Source organism: Sipha flava, unplaced genomic scaffold (genome assembly GCF_003268045.1).
Source record: "Sipha flava isolate LNK unplaced genomic scaffold, YSA_version1 315_pilon_pilon, whole genome shotgun sequence".
Classification (NCBI taxonomy): domain Eukaryota; kingdom Metazoa; phylum Arthropoda; class Insecta; order Hemiptera; family Aphididae; genus Sipha; species Sipha flava.
Genome location: NW_020272995.1, coordinates 10506 through 28774, shown reverse-complemented (window position 1 = coordinate 28774; position 18269 = coordinate 10506). Strand labels below are relative to the sequence as shown.

General features: G+C 29.6%; 1 protein-coding gene across 1 annotated transcript; it reads left to right on the top strand.

Annotated features, from left to right (window-relative positions):
* Positions 1-276: 276 nt before the first annotated feature.
* Positions 277-13465, top strand: LOC112686586 (nucleosome-remodeling factor subunit NURF301). Its single transcript, XM_025558951.1, has 36 exons — positions 277-1540; positions 1622-2003; positions 2066-2351; positions 2418-2629; positions 3570-3710; positions 3804-3869; positions 3937-4290; positions 4357-4578; positions 4645-4796; positions 4854-4998; positions 5142-5279; positions 5344-5564; positions 5660-5960; positions 6027-6324; positions 6387-6496; positions 6564-6757; positions 6823-7132; positions 7202-7337; positions 7408-7718; positions 8273-8410; positions 8480-8593; positions 8649-8726; positions 8794-8933; positions 9155-9217; positions 9336-9465; positions 9530-9669; positions 9729-9966; positions 10041-10267; positions 10332-10431; positions 10502-10721; positions 10884-11067; positions 11660-12030; positions 12090-12257; positions 12332-12527; positions 12593-12677; positions 12743-13465. The coding sequence occupies exons 1-36, from the start codon at positions 878-880 to the stop codon at positions 12952-12954; spliced, it is 7446 nt and encodes a 2481-aa protein (XP_025414736.1). The 5' UTR covers positions 277-877; the 3' UTR covers positions 12955-13465.
* The last annotated feature ends 4804 nt before the right edge of the window (positions 13466-18269 follow it).

Here is an 18269-nt window from a genome sequence, read left to right as displayed (position 1 = left end):
GATATATTCGTAGGAGGGTTGACAGCCACGAAGAAGGGGTGGTTGTGAACGTCCAATGGGAACGGCCGTTACGAGGCCGCACGAATGGCGCGCGCGCTCGCGGTTTTCATGGCAGAAACGCGAAACGTGTTTCGGAACAGCCGTGATCGCGTCGCTTGTCCACCGAGAAGAGAGCAAGAGAAGAAAGCGAATAGGAATTATGTAAAAGGAATAAACGTTCGTGTACGCGCAATTACTATTACTATTATTATTATTATTATTATTATTACTACGTGCCCGTTTTTTTTTTTTTCTCTTCCCGTCTCATTTTTTTTTGTTTACGAACGACGGTTGCTTGACAGGCAGCGGGTGCCCCGCGAGGACAACGACGACTTGCAAGCGAACGGTCTGCCGCCGCCGCCACCGTTGCCGCCGCCGCCACCAGTAGTTTGTGATAATAATGTTTTTGTAAATTAGCGATGCGAGCGAGTGCGTCGTGTTCGGAGCCCACCGAAGGTCACATGACCACATCTCGGCACCCGTCGTTGGCCCGTTAAACGTCCGTTTTTCGCGCGCATAACGTACATAAGCATATACGATAATATTATACACCGTACGCGGACGTGCGTGCCACACAGTCGGGCCTATCTGTTGGCGCCACACAACAGCTGTGCCCGCGCGCATTTTTCTTTGTATTTTTTCTGTCGTTCGCCGTTGGCCCATCAGCTCTCGCCGTGTGTTCCTCAGACATCCGCGGCGCCGTCCGCCGACGACCGCATCCCGGGTGCGACGTGCACTCCGATTTTTGGCGGGTTTTCGCGGCCGTCGGTTAACGGTCGTCGTCGGCCCCGTCGCTGTTAGCAACCAGCGACAACTGCTACGCGGACACCGTTAAACCATGTCCGGCAGGCCGAAGCGCCGGGGACGTCCCCCGAAGAGCCCTGGCGAGGGCAAGACAAAGTTTCAGATGCACCTGCTGAAGAAACCCAAGTACTTGCAGAACGTCGAAACGGACGCCGTCGCTGTCTCTCCTGTCCGGCCTGCAGTGTCTTCTCGTCGCAGTGCTCCTGCTGCGTCCACGGCCAATCGCGGCATTGCAGCCGCTAGAACGCCGTCTCGCACCACCAGGCGTTCTACCCAAAAACCCAAGACTCCGGCCTCGGTTAAGCCCAAGACATCTCGTCCTTCAACCAGTAAGAAGAAGAAGCCCGCTGCTCATTCCTCGGACAAGAGTCATGACTACCACTATGGTTCTGACTTTGATGAGTCCGAAAAAAGTGAAGACGAACCTTCTGACAGTGAACAGTCCGACACAAATGTTGAAGATGCGGATGATGTCAGTGATAGTGATTTCTCTGTTTCGGGTTTTTCTGTTGCTAGCCGTGCACGCAAAAGCAACGTCTCCTACATTAGAAACCCAAGTCCCGAACCTTTATGGCTCAGAGATGAAGAGATTCCCAAGCTGGAATTGCCCAAGTCTTCTGAAGACCTTTTAGTGCCTAATGAACATGTTATGCAAGCCTTATGTGTTTACGAAGTATTAAGGCGATTTAAAAGCCAAGTACGTTTTTACTATAATATTTCTTATGTTGTCTTTTTTTAATTAATATCCAATTAATTTATAATTATTTTTTTCTTGTAGATAAGGTTGTCGCCTTTTCGATTCGAAGATTTTTGTGCTGCTCTTGTCTATGAAGAGCAAAGTTACTTGTTGGCCGAAATTCATATTATGCTGCTTAAAGCGATATTACGTGAAGAAGATTTGCAACAAACACATTATGGAGCGGTTGACCAAAAAGATAGTATTAACAGTATTTTTTATTTTATGGATACTATTACTTGGCCCGAAGTCTTACGTTCATATATAGAGTCGGATAAATCATTTGATCCAGAAGTTCTTAAGGTTTTCCACTGTGGTGATGAATATCCTTTTACCAATACTAAAAACAGATTAACAGTACTACAATTTCTAACTGACCAGTTTATTACATCCACTCCAATTCGAGAAGATTTTATTCATGAAGGTACTTAAAAAAATAAATATTTCCATATCCATTTAGATATTAATTAAGCTTCAAAATTATAGGCCATAGTTTTCAATACGATGATCACTGCCGAGTGTGCCATAAAGTAGGTGACCTTTTATGTTGTGAGACATGTCCTGCTGTATTTCATTTAGAATGTGCAGAACCTCCACTAAATGATGTACCTACAGAAGATTGGCAGTGTAATTTATGCAAAGAACATAAAGTTATAGGAGTTTCTGATTGTATACCTGATGATGAGAAATCAGGTTTATCATCTCGTCAGGAACACTTAGCATATGATCGTCATGGTCGTAAATATTGGTTTTTAGCAAGGAGGATACTTGTGTAAGTATACTTAATATTGTTTATTTTATTATATTATGAATTAATTTCATTCTTCTTTTATTTAAGTGAAAATGAGGAAACTACTGAGTGTTGGTATTATACAACTGAAGAACAACTACACTTATTAATAGATTCATTGGATTCTCAAATGGAATCTGTTCTTTTCAATGAAATACAAAAAATTAAAGATGAAATTCATAGGCAAATGAAAATCACTATGGATCTTACTCTACAATATCGGCCATCTAATCGGAAAACTTTTTTAGAAATAGAAAACTGTAAGTATTTTGTTCATTATTATTTATTATTAATACTACTAGATAAAAAGGTCTTGAGTATTATTTCAAATATTAATTCTAAAAAGTTAATACTGTAAATTTATGAATATATATATTTACATTATGTACATAATATGTTTTTATGATACTTATCTGAGATACAAACTACACAAAATTTTTTCAATTCATACATGGGATAAATACTTATTAGCAGGGTTGGGATTTTATAGCACTTAAAATTGCATAAATATGCGTTATAATTTTACCTTAAAAATTACTAAAAAAGCTCTAAAAGTATGCAATAAAACAATAAAAAAAAAAGGAAATTTATTATTTAATAATTTTATACGAGCACATGAGACGAATGTGGACTGTATAAAGCGAATTCTACACTCGTTTGTTGATAATCGGCTATTAGTAGATATAGTAGAAATCGACAAAAAAAACCAACAAAATCAGCATATAACAAAAGTTAGAACCAAATAACTAAAACAAAATTATTGTATTATATTATCAGTCTATTTACTTAATCTATACATTTATAATTTAATTTAAAATTAAAATTAAAATTTTGAATCTTGAAAATTCGATTAATAAAAATCAAAAAACATTTTTACCAAAATAAAATTTCATAAAATATGCCTGATTTTGATTAAAACACAGGTAAAAAGCTAAAAAGTCTAAAAAAAAAGTAAAATAAAATTTTTTATTAGAGTTCTCTGTATCATGAAACACATTTTTAGCTTACTCTGTTATTTTTTTAAGCATCTCATAAGAAATGCAAATGCTATGAAATCTCAACCCTGCCTTATTAGTTTACACAAGTATATGAATAATTTGTTGTAATTACACAAATATTTTTAAATCTATTTAAGGAAATAATTAACTTATTGTTCATGTTTTTCTTTTAAATTAATGAATTCATATTTTAATTTTGTAGCTAGTATTATAGGGATGAGAGAAGAAATGCAAAAAAAAAAGGAAGAATTGGAAAAAAGTATCAGTGAAGAAAATGGTTGTAGTTTAAAAGATACTAATGAAATAAATGAACGTTCTAATGATGTATCTATGGACAAAAATGGTATAAAATAATTTTTATATTATTTATATTATAATATTTATTTATCTATCAATTAACTCTATTTTTTATTAAATTAAATTTTTTTTTTTTTAGAAAATGAAGGAGGTAGTGATGAAAATTCTACTGATATTGATGATGGAGAACATAATCATAGTTTGAGTTAGTTAAATCTTTCAAGTAATATAATATAGTACAATTTTTATCCTTAATTGTCAATTTTTTTTAGGAAATACACGTAACAGATTTTTACGTCCAAAACCTGCACAAGCATCACAACGCAATACACCCGAACAGCCAAAGAAATCTCTTTTGGCTGATAATTCTTCTCCAGCTCTTTTACATATTGAATCCATGGGTGCTAGGCTAACAAGATTCAAAGCACAGCACATAGCAGCTGGTACATATTTGTACAAACTTGGAATGGACAATGGTTTTAAAACATATGTAAATCAATATAGTTCAAATTCAACAGCATTAAATAAAATACAAAAGAATGAAGAACGTGACAAAAAACGATATATGTCCCATAAATTTTCACTTACAGGATCGGGTGAATATAAGTGGTGTGGACAGATATTTGGTAATTAACTAAATTATTGTTTTAAGTCTAAAGCACATATTATTTATTTATTTTTTATTTTTTAAGGTTCCCGGTCGACGCTTATTAGTACTGTTAAACAAACAATTATTGCATTGGATAACTTATTACCATCATCATTGATGCACATAAATTGGTCAATGTTACGTAAACCCTGGTTAAATCAAGTTAACTCTTGTTCTACTCCTAAAGACTTTGCAAGAGTGATGATAGTTCTAATGTCTTGCATAAAACCAGTTGTCTACGCACCGGTTTGGCATGAACAACTTGGTAAATATTGTACTTCATTATTAAATATTATCTCAATATTAACATATTAGTATAACTTTAATTTAGGTCATGTAAAAATGTATCGTATTACACATGCGGATCGTGAGGAAAAGAAAAAAACTGACAAAAAAGATAAAAAAGATAAAGATGCTGAAGAAGAAGAGCGAAATAGATTGACCATACATTTTGTTAAATATACACTTGGTTTAAAACATCAAGTGAGTAAAAACTACATTTATATATAATATTTTGCTATATACTTATTGATGTGTTAGGTTCATAAACAAAAAGGAGAAGAGTATAGAATTCATGGACAATGGGGATGGCAATGGCTATCTAAAACACGAGACTATAAATTAGCTGATTCCTCTAAACAGGGTTTAGCAGGAGGTCCTGCCAAGAGAATTTTTCAAGGCAAAGGTAAATTTGAAAAATAATTAAAATAAAACTATTAGCATTTTATATTTTTCATTAATTTGCTCATATTTTCTTAATTAATTATTTTTAAAATATATAAATTATTAATATACCTTGTATAATAATTGTTTTTATATTTTATATAGATGACAAAGGGTTGAAAACATTTTCAACCTCAGAAACACTTTATGAATCTGTAATAATGAAAGAATGTATTTTTGATTCAGAAGTATCAAGTGTAATTCCTGAAGACCAAAGTGTGACACATTTAGATAATATTTCAGGTAAATAAGTTATTATATAGAAATATTGGAAGAAGCAATAAAATGTTTTCTATCTCTTTTTCAGATGTTGATGTCATGAACATGAAAATCCTTTCACCAGTGGACAAACTTGATGAAAATGTTAATATTAGCGAAGCATTATGTACTACTAGTCGTATATTGTATCCAAAACTTGCCAAAAAGTGTAAAACTGATATGTTTTTGCCAAGAAGGATGCAATTAAAATTAGCTGAAGAAAGATCATTAATGGTGAAAAGTGCTCCTACTCCAAAACCAATACCAGAGGTGAATATAATTGATGATTTCTTGTTCATTGGAGAATAAACCTGGATTATTGATTCTAACATTTTCTAACAAAATTACATTTTTTTTTTCTGTAGAATGAAATTGTTACACCTCCTAATGTTTCTGCAATATCAACAGAAACTATGAACAAAATGAGAGAAAAATCTTATATGTTGAATACGTTACAAAAAAGAGTAATTGAACTTAAACAGCATTACCTTTCATTTAATACCATGTCTGAACACATGATATGCTATAATAGTAGTTGTCGAGCTGCTAATAAATCTAGCATAACTTCCTCATGTTACAGTCCTCTGTGTATTAGACATGTGAGTGTAAGAAATGAACTTTTAGCATTACTAAGAAGAATGAACGTTTTAAAATCTGAGTTGACTGGTAAATATTTGAAAATGTTTTTATTTTTAGAATTTTTATTTATATTATCAATTACATTTTTTATAGAATTAAAAGCATTAGTGCCCAAAGATCATGTTGCTTTTAGTTCAAAGTTAGAAAATACATCAGGTCAATCAGTAAAGGAAATAAAAATAGAGACTAGTGTGAAAAATGAACAAGTTATAGTGAAAAAAGAAAATGTAGATATAAAATCTGAAAATATCATCTTACCTAAAGATATTAAATCAGAAAATACCCTACAGAAAGACATTAAATCAGGAAATGTCACCCCACAAAAAGATATAAAATCAGAAAATGAAGATGAACAAGATGTAAAAGTTGATGTCACCAGCAGTCCAACTGGGTATGTAGCTTTTAAACATTATAATTATATTTGTAATTATTTAGTAATGAGATTATTTTTAGACAAAGTATTTTGAAGCCTGCGAGAAAAAGAGGTGGTGCTAAACGAGAAGGTATTTTAGTTGATTGTGTAGACGATGGTCGTTTTTATTCTACAGATGATACTCGAAAAAAAGGTTAATATATTTTAAGCGATATTAATTTTTAGAAAAAATTAACATAAAATGTTTGGTTCAATACAGATTTATTTGAAGAAACTCCCAAGTAGTACAATTGTTAAAAAAAAAGCAGAAAAAATTAATTATCCTCCGACTTCACGATTTTATACACGCAGTAAACGTTCTAGTTTATTAATATTACCAAAACACGAACTCCGTAAATTAGCCAGGCATGCAGGACATGATATAGTTAATGGTTACAATCCAAATAGCAAGGTATGTTATCAATGTTTATTATTAGTATTTTTGTATTAAATTATAAGTATAAATTGATTTTTCAGACTAATAATACTGTCTGGCCTTATCCGTGCCCTAGACCGTATTTTAAAACATGCTGGTTATACAGAACAGTAATGTTCAACACAATATCAGCTGCTGCTTTACAATTAAGAATTTTATGGGCATGTTTGAAATGGGACGAATTGACTGCTAAAACTGCCCACTTGGCTAGTAAACGAGAAGTAACTACTGAAACTGAATTAGTTACTACTGAAACTCTTGAATGTCGTACATCTGGCCAATTCAAGGAGCATACTGAATATTTAATACGTAAAGTAGTTATACCATTAGATGTCCCAAGACAAGTGAGAGGTAATTATAATCACCAAGTAAGAAACATTAGTTTTCTTTTTTTATCAAATTATTATTCACATTTTATAGAGGTTACACCTATTCGAAGTGGTTTAAGAAAACGTAAACGAGAAGAAGCTCCAAGAAATACAGCTCCACAAGTGTCAGAAGTATGGGTTGATGAAAGTAAATTAGAACTTGTAGAAATCAAACAGTTCCATGAAAGGTATAAATATTAAATACTAAATATGGTGTATTTCTGATAAGATTTTTTTTAATTAAAGTATTTTTTATAGAGTGGAACGTGAAATGCAGATGCAACAAGCTATGAAAACACGTGCATCTTCAGCTTATGTTAATAAATTATCAAATAATGATTCTTCTCATAATAGAAGTATTAATGACAAACTTCGTGTACAGAACTCTGAAACAACTGAGCACATAAAAGAACAACTGGAGCAGTCTCTCAGAGCTCAAAGATTAGCTTATAAAAGGTCATCAGTAAATAATGATTTAAATTCTTCGGGTAAAAAAATGTGTTTAGACAAATCAAATTCACACAGTCCAGTAACTAGTAGTTCAACTCAACGTATGAAACTTGTACCGGGTAAGAGGATTTAATTAAGCTGGTAATAAGTAATTTAACAATCTGTGATTTTTATTATATTTAAGAATCAAAATTCTTATGATATAATTTTAATTATTAAACACTACTATTAACATTATTTTATAAATATATAATAAAAATTCATACTTTTTGCTATCTGATGCTATTAAAAAAAATGAGTTTATGTCAACTGCTTTAATAAAAATCATATACTTTTTCCCAGGATAAACAAAGTTAATTTCTAAATTTATATTTTTATTCAATTTTTTATACCTATTTTTCAAAAGCCACTATGGTTAAACAGTATTTAAGAAATTGTTTTATTTTATTATATATATATTGTGAAAAGTATTTTTATAAAGTTAGACCTATATAACTAAAAAAAAGAAAAGTGTGACCATATTTGTTATAGACATTAGTATTCCAGTGTATCTTTGTTATAAGTTAGAGTTTTCTAAATATTTGGCATATTTTTTATCTATATGTTTATTAATTAATCCCTAAAAATTAGTTTATGAAACTTAAATATGAATTGTAATTTATTTATTTCATAGGTGAAGGAGGAAAATTAAGACTGATGCCTAATAATAAAACAGTAGTTCAAAATTCAACTTTAATACAATCTTCACCTCGAATTACTGCTAAACCTACAACTACTACTCCATCAACACGTCGTATATTCATGACCAAATGTATGTAATATTATTTATAATATATATATTTATATATAAATAATATTGTTTTAATATATTTTGGTATAGGTCCAGATGGAAAAACCAGATTGATGACTACACCCAAAGCAATTGTTTCTGACAGTGGAGTGATGAATCAAAATTCAATCAAAATACAGTCTTCCAACTCTCAGATAATAACTAGTTAGTAGAAATATCTGAATTTCAGATTTAAATTGTAATTTATTTTTACTTTCAGCAAATAATATAACTCAACAAAAATTGCAATGTATTAAAGGTGAAGATGGTAAAATACAATTAAAAGGTCTTTTGCCAGGTACTGCCAATTTATCCATCAAAATGTATATTATTATTATAGTTCTTGTTTCACTTTTATTATACAGGTCAACAACTCATTCAATTACCTGATGGGAAATTGCATGTAACTAATTACATAAATCAAACCTCTTCTCCTCGAACTGTGCAAATAGCAAAAAATACTATAATAGCAAATAATAATAATTTTACAAAATCTGGCCCTCAAGTAAGTTTTTAAACATTAATATGAATTAACTTATTACAACCATTCTTTTATTTTTAGAAATATTTATTTCAATACATTTTTATTGATTTATATATTTTTAATGATATAGTTTAGATAATATATTTATTATAAAAATCAATCTCAAAAATAATTAAATTTATAAAACATTTAAAAAATCATAACAATTTGCTTTAAATATTAATAAAATATATATTTTACAGACAATTATTTTAAACAGAGGACCACAGCCCATTCAACAAATTATAAAACCTCAAAATTCTCAGGTGACTTTATTTGACTAGACAATATAAATTATTGGCTTGATATTATTTTATTATAAAATATTTATTAATGCTATTACATATATATGTGAGTTGAGATATTAATAAATTTGTTTTATAGATGGTAGTCTCTAGTGGACAGTTGGTAAATGTTTCACAAGGACAACAAATGATTGTTCAACACATTAATCCAAATAAAGCTACTATAGCTACTATAAATGGACAACAAGTTTTGATTCGCCCCAATACTGGTAAGTTAATTAATAAGTTCTATAACTTTAAATAAAAATTTAATTGATGATTTCGATTAATTAGTTAACTCTACCAACATCATAACTAGCGGTAGTCAAACAATTAAATTTGTACGCCCTCAACAAAATATACAGAAGGTGATTCCATCCCTGCCACCATTAACACCACGAGCTGGTCCGTCAACAACAAATAGCATTGTTCAAGTAAAATTTAAAACTTTATGTTATTTTACTTTTTACTAATATTATTATCTATCTTGTAGGATCAACATGGAGGATCAGTCGTTCAAAAGACTGTATCTATGCCAATAGTGGATGAACAAGAAAAATTACTGTTAGCTAATCAACCACCTGGTACTGTTATTAAATGCATCACAGCTCAAGTTATACAAAGTCCAACACATGGTAATAAGATTGTACTACAAGGGTTGCAAGGTAACGATTTTACTCCTCAGCAGTTGCAACTTGTACAGCAACAAGTTAAACAACAACTACTAAAAGGTTAGTGATTCTAATATATCAAAAATTAGTTTAAATATGGTTTTAATTTTTTTTTTTTTTTTTAATAATTATAGCTCAAGAATCCAGTGGTACTCAAGGAGTTTTAGGTCCCACAAAGATTTACTTAGCTGTTCAACCACCTGATTCTCAACCTTCAACTATCCAGAAAACTAATACTTTGACAACTAATGCAGTTCAGACAACTTCAACTAAACCAATTGAATCAACTTCTCAACCATCGACAATACCTGCTTCAGCTAATGTTCCTGAAAGCTCAACTCAAATGAAAACTTCTGAACAAGTAACTAAAAAAAAGGTTACCTATGCTTATAAACTTAGTATTATAATTATATGTTATCTTTTAGTCATTAAAGTCACCACAAAATCAAAAGCTTGTGATTAAAGATGAACCTGTTGATTCCTCCTCAAACTCATTTGTAGTAACTCCAAACTATATTAGTCAATGTAAGTAATATTTGGTATATATTTTTTACTGTTAACATGGTATTTTGCATTTTATTACTTTTTGTTACAGCAATAAAAAATGTTTTAAAAAATGAAGATTTAAACCCTGAGACCCAAGAAAAACTATTACAATTGCAGAAATATCAAGAACAAAAATTGCGAGATCCAGTGCCTCAGCCTTCAACATGTTATGTTAGAAATTCACCAGATAGAAAGCGCCCGTTAGATTCTGATAAATTGTCGTCAGAATTTGAGCCACCTAAGAAATCCAACGAACGTGATAATTCTGGGTATTTTCATATAATTAAATATGATGTATAACTATATTTGTTGATAGGAAGAAGTTTGTTATAAATCAATTTTAAGCTATTGTTCATTTTAAAATGCTAATTTTGTATATATATATATATTGTGTTAATTATAAACTAATAATCTTTATTATGTATTTACAGATCATTGATATCTCCTCCTGAACAATCAAAACTATATCAGACGTTAAAGCAAGGTGATGATCGTCGTAAAATTCAACAACAATCAAAACTCCAGGTTAGCTTGTTCAAACAAAAAGAATTATTGAAAAAAGATATACTAAAAAAGAGGGCGCTTCTGGAAAAAGAATTGCAAATCGATATTCAGGTATGTATTTTAATCATGTTTTCTCGAAATTCGGTTTGATCGAACTTCCTGACAAACAAAATTTCCTGAGTTTCGATCCTCAATTCCGATTCCAGAAATGTCAATTTGATTGTAGTGTTCAAAGTATCATAGTAAGAAAGAAAAATGTATTTACATATTAGGCGGGATGCACACCGAAATGATATAATACATGAGATATGCAATATGCAATATACGATAATAACTGTATTGTGACTTCTCAATACACACTTCTAATATGCAACTCTCATCGATTGATAATATAGATTATATAGCGTACACTAGATCATTGTTCATGTCAAACAATCATAAGGCTCAATTTATGCAACACTGCAACAGTAGTGATAATTTTCATAGCACAACTTGATTAGTTTATTTCATGCATAAACATTACACAATAATATTGCTGTTGCATTGATATGAGCAAAAATGTAATTTTATCAATAAATTAATGAAAACCATAATAGATAATAATTATCATATATCGCATATTGCTTTATGTTTTGCTTAGACTATAGTTATTTATTGTTATGTTATTTTTACAGTTAATTAATATACACATTGTTTGTTTCAGAATGAAATAGCAGCTAATGTTACAATTTCTACAGCTGATTCAACAACCACATCAAATAATGTGATAACTGAAAAGTCTACCCCGGTAACACCTACTCCTCCACAGGTGACTCCTCCACCACAAGGTAGCAGTAAACGTAAACACGCTTCAGGTCCACCTACTACAATACAGACTACACCACATGCAAATAGTAATTCTAAGACAAGTAATCTTGGACCTGGTCGACGACGTCCAGTCAAGATATCCCCTCCAGCACCTAGCAGAAATCATTCACGGCCAACATCATTAACCCCAACAAAGAAATCTAGTCCAAAGAAAAGCAAGAAAGAAAAGATCATGTGTATTTGTCGAACACCTTATGACAGCTCGCAGTAAATAAAAATGTTTAAAATCTTATAATTTATTGTTTTTTAATTGGGTTTGATCATAGATTTTATGTTGGATGTGATATGTGTCATAATTGGTTCCATGGATCTTGTGTAAACATCACTGTGCAAATGTCAAGAAAAATATCAGAATGGTTTTGTCCGGAGTGTAAGCGTTCCAAAGATCCAGAAGTTCTTTATTGTATATGCAAAAAACCTTATGATGATCAACAGTGAGTTTTATCCATAAAAACCTATTTTTTACTTTGTTCAATATGTCTTTATAATATATTTTTTATTTTTATAGATTTTATATTTGCTGTGACAAATGTCAAGATTGGTTTCATGGTAGTTGTGTTGGAGTATTACAGTGCGAAGGTGACAAAATGGAGGACTATAATTGCCCTAGATGTATGCGTGACTCTGAAATTAATTTTGCTAATTTGCATCCATTGAACCAACAAGACAATGAAGACTTATTGAAACTCATCAAACAAATACAGGTATTTATTTTAATTAATATTTGCACTCATTTTGAATTTTTTCTACCTTTTATTTTTATTTTTAGTCTCATAAAAGTGCGTGGCCTTTCATGGAGCCAGTTGATCCTCATGAAGCTCCCGATTATTACAATGTGGTCAAAGAACCAATGGGTGTGTGGACTAAGCAATTTATATTTTTATAATTATCTAAATTAACAATTATTTTTTTCTTATAGACTTGAATTGCATTGGTAAGAATGTGGCCAATAAAATGTATAAAACATTAACAGATTTTATTCGTGACATGATAAAAGTATTTGACAACTGCAGATATTATAATCCACGTGAATCGCAATTTTATAAATGTGCAGAAATTCTTGAGCAATTCTTTGTGGCTAAACTGAAAAATCTAAGGGACAAAATCTGTGAGCAGTACATGGAAGCTTAATAATTATATAGTATAATTTGATATATTTTATATTATTATATTTTTTTTCTGTTCATTGATAAAAAACAATTTTTTTTTATATCATATCTTTTGATTAAGAATCTAAATTTGCCTGCTAAATGGTTTACTTTATTCTTAATTATTTTATTATTATTTTGATAATTATTGATCTTCAAAGTAAAATGTATATTTTTAGTTCACTTTTATTTGTTTACTACTGATATTGCCATTTTATATGGACAGTTCACTGCCTTAACAACAACAAGCTATAACAATATTTTAATAACTGCTGACATATTAATAGCTTACCATTGTAATTGTTTGTATCAATTTTCTAAGGATACTATTGTACCAGATAGTTTTAATCCTAAGTTACTGTTGTTTTTATCGGTGTTTAATGTTTGTATAATCGCTCATAACACTCATTCCAAGTATAAAAATCAGAATATATTTTTATCAACATAGGTTTTTTTGTATAAATAAATTAAGTGTGAAGGTGACGATATTTATGTTTGTATCTTAAATTATGTTTTATATATAACGTTGGTGTTTTAATATTTTTTAAAACATTGTGTCAAAACCAAAAATTGTATAATTCGTTTAAAAATGCATGTAAATAATTATATTAAGTAGGTGTAACCTACTTTTGTTTTATTTTATAATAAAAAATGTTTTAAAAAACTATTGTTTATATATTAAGGGTACCTAATGATGTTTTTCTTACAAGCCTTTTTTTTTTTTTATTTAATTACATTTTTTTATCATTATTATTTTATTATTATTATTATTATTATTATTATTATTATTTATGTTGTATCTAATTATGGTGAACTTTTTTAGATATTTAATATTGTAATTATTATTATTAAAAAAAAAAATGTTCATATTTATAAAAAAAAATAAGTCTGATTATTATTACTTGGCTAAATACTTAAATCATATATAAAATTTTCATAGATGTTATTGTAGATGTTTTATAATGTCTTCAAGAACTAGTTATAACACGAGCAAATATGATCAACTAATGTGTTCCTTTGTGACAGGTATTTTTATTAATAATAACAATTACTAATTTTGTTACTATGTGAATCGAGGATACTACTTTTTTTTTGCATACAAAAATTTAAGATAATAAATTTACTCTAAAAATTATAGTTTTATATATGCATATGATTTAGGGACATAAGCATAGGTGGATATTAGGGAGCCATTAAAGATTTAAGCCCCCCAGACAATTGCTAAGATTATCCCCAAAAGGTTCAAGTCCTCTTAAAATACGTGTTAGTTTTTCATTACTTTCCCAATATTGTCAAACCATAATTTATTCGTATGAATCATTTTAACATTTATTTTCTATTAATTCACAACAGTGTATATGTTACTGATTACTAGTTTAAACACAGAATGGACCATTAAATAATTAATAAATAAATATATAAACAAATAGTTGATGTATAGAAATAAATAAATGCTTAACCTGAAGTGTTGTATTTTTTATATAATATTTGTAAAGTACGACCGGTTTCGAATTAAAAATTCATTGTAAGGTCTAAACAAAATCAATAAAATCGCGATTTTTTTTCTACAATGCGATTAATTGAAACATAGTTTCGAATCACAATGATTCTGGGGAGATTTACAAACGGTGACGCAATTATCGGGAGTGTAGAGTATGCAATTCACAGGGGCCTCCGGTTTTGGGGGACCTCAAGGTCTCTTCTCATATTACCTTTATTCTTTACGATATTCCTAGTATAGTCTGTAATATACATATATTAAATTATTTGTTTTATTATAACAACAATAAATAATAATAAAAATAAACAACGGCCCTAGTCTGGAAATGGTTGCATTCAAAAACCGCACACTTTATGGATTGCCAGGTAAGTATATCGTACAGCCGTTACAGTCGTTACATACTTATAGTGGGTAAAAACCTCACTATATAATGTATTTTGTATAGACTAATGCTGTATGTATAATTTTTAAATTAATTATTACATTCAAAAGCTTATATTATTGCATGTTGATGTGCTCGAAAAATAACCAGTACATTTGTCGACCGAAACGCGTGGTATAACGTTAAGTTCTTACCCGTATTTATATATTAAAAAAAAAAAAATGTTTTTATGAATGGATATTAAAACTATTGTTAGTAATAAAGGTTGTTGAGACGGGATGGTCATAAAGTCCCAATAAACCCTAAGAAGAAGAAGAAGAAGAAGATAGTAATAAAGGGGGCAATTTTTATTTTTTTTTTAATTATATTTTAATTTTTTGAAAAGATGTCGGCAAAAAATTTTAGCCACAAACATTATTATATATTTTTTTAAATTTTATATTTAAAAATGTTCAATGCTTATATACATTGTACCTCAATAAATTGTTTTTCAATAAATATGTAGTATAAATAATAAATTATATATCATTATAAAATGTGCGATTTTTGGTTACAAGAATTTAAAAAAATGTGGGTTTTCACTTACTAAATTTGTGGAGTTTTCACCTACCAAAAGTGTGCGGTTTTTGGAGTCGTCGCTGGAAATTTTCACATGGGCCTCTTATCATTAAGTTGCGCCTCTGTTTACAAATACCTCTATTTTATGTATAGAAAAAGTACTAAGTCAAAAGTAGGATATCTAATTGAAAATTGGTATATAACGTATTGTCATCAATTAACACTAGTTACTATTATTTTATTTTATTTATCGAAACAGAACAACATTTTTCTCACGCATGTATAATACCAAAACTTGAAACGAATTTTTCATTTTTTTAAGATCTGAAAAGAAATCGAAACCTAAAATATTCGTTATTTTAAAAAAACAGAAACCTAAGTTTATTTTTATTTTTTCAAAACCGAAAACAAACTGAAACCGACATTTTATGTTTTAAGAATCGGCATCGAAATCGGAACTGATTTTTTTTTTCTAGGAACCCAACGGAAGTCCCTGTATTACAGTCAGTATGGGGTTAGTCACTTTAAAAAAGTAATAAGGTACTCATTGCTTAAATGTAATGAAATTACATTTTACGAGGCTCAAATAAAATTGTAATGACATTACTTTGCTTTCAATGGCGAATTCTCTACGAATGTTTAGGAATAAAAACGTTATTAAGCAAAGTACAAAAACTATTTTTTAATCAATAATATATTACATATTTTAAAAAAACATAATTTTATTTAATTCTGTTATACTTAATAACATTTAATGACAGAGTATGCGATTGATGTGTGCGCAACCTATCCGACGTTTGTTACCGCTGTAAAATACCAGTTATTCCGAGCCATCTCTACTAGCAGCCGCAGTATTTATTACCCAGGGCATGCTAATTTGTACAGTTTACGTGTACGAGTAATATGACCATTTTTCATCGTTTTATTTTATTGCGCTATTCTTTGATAATGTTCAGTCAGTTAAATATTATTTAAATAAGTGCTATTGTATATAGGTATATTAAATTAAAGTTTTATTAATGAATCAATACAAATTTGTGTATTATTTATTAATTATAAATTAAATATAACTATAAAACATTATGATAAATGAACATGCCCATGCATCAGATTCAGCATTCACCACTGTTTGATTTTCAATAAAAAAAGAAACTACTTTCAGTGGCGTAACCAGAACTTTTAATGCCCGTGGCAAAATAATCCAATCGGGCCCTTAGTTTTATAAATTTGGAAGAAAGAGATATGAGGAATAGCCTACAAAAACTAACCACCTATAAAATTCTACCCTTTAAGGTTACAAACAATAAAAAACATGTTTAGTGTAATATTATTTTTATAGTAAAATTTTATTAAACATTTTTTGGTTTAAAAAATTTATACATAGCAATACAAAATTTAAATATTCAAAATTTCTTCTTTCTTGCTTTTGCTTCAGCAAACATAACGATTAAATCTTCAAAGTCAACTTCTCGGGCTGTTTCTTGTTCGATTGAAATTAACGCCAGGCCACTTAAACGATCTTGCATCATTGTACTCCTTAAATATCCTTTAATAATTTTTAATTTCGAAAATGACCGTTCCACGCTTGCAAATGTAACAGGAATTGTCAAAAATAATAAAAGAGCAGTACATACTTTTGGGAAACTGGCTGTTAAAGAATGATTTTTCACCATTAAAAGTTGAGTAAGATCTCTAGTTGAATTAAGTTGATTTATTTGATTTTTAAGAGTTGATCTTACAGCTAAAATTTCACTTGTAAATGTTTTTGATATGTCTTTATCATATTTGTTTACCAACTTTGTAGCTTCATTTAAAAGCTCTAAATCTATTGCTGATGTAAGAAAAGATGGTTGTAAACATGTGAAATTTAGTATTAATTCTTGAAAACTTGAAAAACGTTTACTTATTTGATTTATTAATATATCCAACGTTCTATTAAAAATAGTTACACGAAGCTTAGTTAACATAGTTCGTCTAAATATCTTTTTACAACTTTATGACGTTTGTTTTGAAACTCTGTAGAGATAGACCAACTTTTAGCAACTATATTTGCTTCTTCCAAGAGATCATTGAAATTACATCTATATTATTTTAATTGTTCATAACAGTTTTTTAATAAATTGGATGTATTATCTAAATCTACCAACTTTGACTGGAGCATTTTAGAAATTATGTTTATAATTTGTAAAATTTTACATTGAAAAACTAAAGTACAAATAAAATTATAATTTTTAATTTGTTTTTTAATCCCTTCAGCTTCATTTCGCTCATCTAACTTAGAGCTGCAAAGTATAACTTTTGTTAAAGCTTTTTGAATTTCAACAAATCTAATTTTAAGCGCAAAAACTGCTTCATAACGACCAGCCTAAACGACACGTCATTGACTAATTACAAAATAAAATATAAATTAAAAGAACATCGAGTAACAACGACTAAACGATGGTCACTTTTTCCTAGAATAGTTCTAATCTGATCTAGTATCTAAGTATAAAATATAAATGTTACGTTCGGTTTCAAAGACAAGCGATTGCGATACGCTTCATTGTTATTTCCATTCTACAAATAACAATATCATTAAATGTATAATAATATTAATATCGACAATGTCGACGGACTGGTAAATAAAATAATCTATAAATATAATCGTGATCAGTTATTAAATTTATTTTATTTCACAAGGATATACATGTATTTTTAAACAGAATCGTATTTATAAATTTCACTATAATGGTGATTTGTTTTTGAATGTACTATTTTTTTCTTGAAGGGCCCTCTAGAATCGTGGCCCTTGGCCCATTGCCCGTCATGCCTCCCCGTCATTCCCTTACGTAACCAATCGTTACGTACTTAAATGTAT

Bases quoted from the DNA above. Each gene is read 5' to 3' on its own strand.
- LOC112686586 (XM_025558951.1), top strand. From the start codon at position 878: ATGTCCGGCAGGCCGAAGCGCCGGGGACGTCCCCCGAAGAGCCCTGGC. The intron at 9,466-9,529 runs GTAAGTTAATTA...TCGATTAATTAG, and splicing joins TTTGATTCGCCCCAATACTG to TTAACTCTACCAACATCATA. The intron at 9,670-9,728 runs GTAAAATTTAAA...TCTATCTTGTAG, and splicing joins CAACAAATAGCATTGTTCAA to GATCAACATGGAGGATCAGT.